This window comes from Rhinopithecus bieti, unplaced genomic scaffold (assembly GCF_001698545.2).
Source record: "Rhinopithecus bieti isolate Rb0 unplaced genomic scaffold, ASM169854v2 scaffold_24392, whole genome shotgun sequence".
In the NCBI taxonomy this organism is placed as follows: Eukaryota; Metazoa; Chordata; class Mammalia; order Primates; family Cercopithecidae; genus Rhinopithecus; species Rhinopithecus bieti.
In genome coordinates, this window is record NW_016812542.1 from 3028554 (window position 1) to 3031833 (window position 3280).

General features: G+C 37.3%; 1 protein-coding gene across 3 annotated transcripts in view; it reads right to left on the minus strand.

The window, feature by feature from the left end:
- Nucleotides 1-16: 16 nt before the first annotated feature.
- The window catches only part of DDX59 (DEAD-box helicase 59), a 26058-nt gene continuing 22794 nt past the window's right edge, over nt 17-3280 (minus strand). For 2 of the 3 annotated variants that reach the window (XM_017896593.1, XM_017896592.1), the window contains one exon: nt 17-419. In XM_017896593.1, coding sequence (XP_017752082.1) covers nt 156-419 — 264 coding nt within the window. In that variant the 3' untranslated portion in view covers nt 17-155. The remainder of the gene's footprint in view (nt 420-3280) is intronic. The other variant, XM_017896591.1, reaches the window with a different exon arrangement.

Sequence of the window (3280 nt, forward strand, 5' to 3'; positions counted from 1 at the left end):
AGGGAAATAAATACAATATACTTATATAAATTTTATTAAATTAAAAAATATCTTAAATATATTTTTAATTCATGTACATTTCCATTTACGCAAACCATAAAGTAACAATTTTTGCTGACTATACACAAAAAAAATTATTCAAGTGGCAGAGAAAATCATTTTTGAGAGTTACTTTTATCATGTTTTCTGATAATATCCATAAGATTAGCTCCTGTAACCAGATCATTCTGTGTCTGTTTATCTTTCTGTTGTTCCTTTCTCTTCTGGTCATGAAGGTATGGGGAATTTAATAACTGGGGGGGAAGAATGGATCCTGTGGGCTTTACTCGTTTTGCGATATCCCAGAAGAGTCTTTTTGAATTATTATTGATGAAAGTAATTGCTGTTCCATTTTGACCTAATCTTCCTACTCTTCCAACCTGAAATGAAATGCAAAGAACATTTTCAAGATGTCCATGTAAAATCTTAGTGTCTTTTGAAAGAAAATGAATACTATTACTTAAAGTAGCATTACTGGCCAGGTGCAGTGGCTCACGCCTGTAATCCCAGCACTTTGGGAGCCGAGGTGGGTGGATCACCTGAGGTCAGGAGTTTAAGATCAGCCTGGCCAACATGGCAAAATCATGTCTACTAAAAACACAAAAATTAGCTAGGCGTGGTGGCACACACCTGTAAATCCTAGCTACTTGGGAGGCTGAGGCAAAAGAATCGCTTGAACCCAGGAGGCGGAGCTTGCAATGAGCCAAGATTGTGCCACTGCACTCCAGCCTGGGTGACAGAACAAGACTCCATTTCAAAAAAAAAAAAAAAAAAGTAGCTTTACTAAGATTAGCCTTCATCTAGACAGCATTTTTTGAATTATGCATCTCAATATATCTGTGAAATCAATTTAGTGGGCCGCCATCAGCATGTTAATGAAACAGACCAAAGAGAAAATAAGAGTGATCACATAAAATAAAAGTAAGTATCATTTGTGAAACCTGTGTTTTAGTTATATCTGTATGGGTGGTGTTTGGGGGTAATGACATAAAGATTTTTCTTATTGTAGGTGGGTTAAGGTCAAAAAATTTTGAAAGCTCCTGCATTAAGAGCAAGAGGACTATTTACTGCCAAGCCTACTTAAGAGGCCTTGAAATGTGAAATTTATAATAAATAATTTTTGCATAAAGTTACTTCTCTCTTTTTTTTGAGGCGGACTCTCACTCTGTCGCCCAGGCTGGAGTGCAATGGTGCAATGTCGGCTCACTGTAACCTCCGCCTCCTGGGTTCAAGCAATTCTCTGCCTCAACCTCCCGAGTAGCTGGGATTACAGGCACCCGCCACCACACCTGGCTAATTTTTTGTATTTTTAGTAGAGATGGGGTTTCACCATCTTGGCCAGGCTAGTCTTAAACTCCTGACCTCGAAATCTACCCACCTCAGCCTCACAAAGTGCTGGGATTACAGGCCCAGCTAGTAATTTCTCATTTTGAGAGACTTAAATGGACACAAATTTGTGGAGTATCAATAAGGCACAAAATCTACTTGTCTCCAAATAGATAGTGAAAATATACTAAGAAACTTTTCAAAAGAGGGGGAAAATACACAATCATGGTCAATTTCTGCTCCTTAACTGAAATGTAAAACTTAAAGTCTATATTCAGAAATATTTAAATGAGTAGATGGCTTCTGCTAATACAGAGGGCATTTTTAACACTGTAAAAGAAACTTGTAAAAAAGTTAAGAGGGGAGGCCTCTAGGGAATGAGACAGGGGAGAAGACAGGCAAGCAAATAGTGCTTTACAGTAACAGCATTTATTAACCTGACTTAATTAAATTACTGAATTGTTCCAATAAAATAAAATATAAAAGTAGTTATTTATCTATAAAAGTCCACAGAAAAACAAGTAGAAATAAAAAAATTCAAAAAGACAAAGAAAAGATTATACAAACTAGCTTCAGGCTGGGCATGGTGGCTCATGCCTGTAATCCCAGCATTTTGAGAGGCTGAGGCAGGAAGATCACTTGAGGTCAGGGTTCAAGACCAGCCAGGGCAACATAGCAATACCCCCATCTCTGCAAAAAACAGAAAAATTAGCCAGGTGTGGTGGCATGTACTTGTAGTCCCAGCTACTCAGGAGGCTGAGATGGAAGAATCACCTGAGTCCATGCACTCAAGGTTACAGTGAGCTATGACTGCACCACTGTACTCCAGCCTGAGCAACAGGAGACCCTGTCTCTTAAAAAAAAACAAAAACAAAACAAAACTTGCAAATCATGTTTTTGGTAAGTCTCCTAGAGTATACAAAGAACTTTTACAACTCAACAATAGAAACCCAATTTAAAAATGGACAAAAAATTTGAATAGACATTTCTCCAAAGAAGATACAAAATGATCAATAAGTACATGAATTATTAGTCATTAAAGAAATGCAAGTCAAAGTACAAGGAGGTTTAACTTCATACCCAGTAGCATAACTATAATAAAAAAGGTAAGTGTTGATGAGGATGTGGGGAAATTGGAACCTTCATAAGCTGCAGGTGAGAAGGTAAAAGGGTGAAGCCATGTTAGAAAACAGTCTGGCAGTTCCTCAAAATGCTAAACACAGAGTTACTATATGACCCAGCAATTCTATTTGTAGGCATATGCCCAATAGAAATGAAAACATGTCCACACAAAAACTGGTGCATGAATGTTCACAGTAGCCTTATTCACAGCAGCCAAAATGTAGAAACAACCTAAATGTCTAGTAACTAATGAATAAACAAAGGTGGTATATCTACACAATAAAATATTTTTTTGGCAATTTAAAAAAATGAAGTACCGATACATACTATGATATTGATGAACCTTAAAAACATTATGCCAAGTAAAACAATCAACCCCTGTGGAATACTTAATTCTCTGATGTGCAGGTAAACGTGGTGGTACCAAAATAAACAGAGAAGTAGTGCTGTACCATTAAGTTTAATTAAAAATAAAAGTGACAATGCACTGAAGGCACTAACAGCGTTTCAGTGGGTGATTCTAGTAAATGTGGCATTCAGAGGTGATGTTAAGAACACTACAGACAGGCTTTACTTGGTGAAGCCCGAGAGGGAGGACAGGTAGCAGTCAGTGAGATTATGTGGCGCTGAGAGAAGGCTCTATTTCTGCTAGAGAGAGAAGCTATTGTTACCTTTGGCAGCAAAGAAAAGAAAGAAAACTTTCAAAAGTGAAAGACTAGAACAAATAAGGATACGAAGAGGAGATGAAGACAAGATTCCTTAAAAAAAAAAAGGATCAATTTTATTTTGGCCA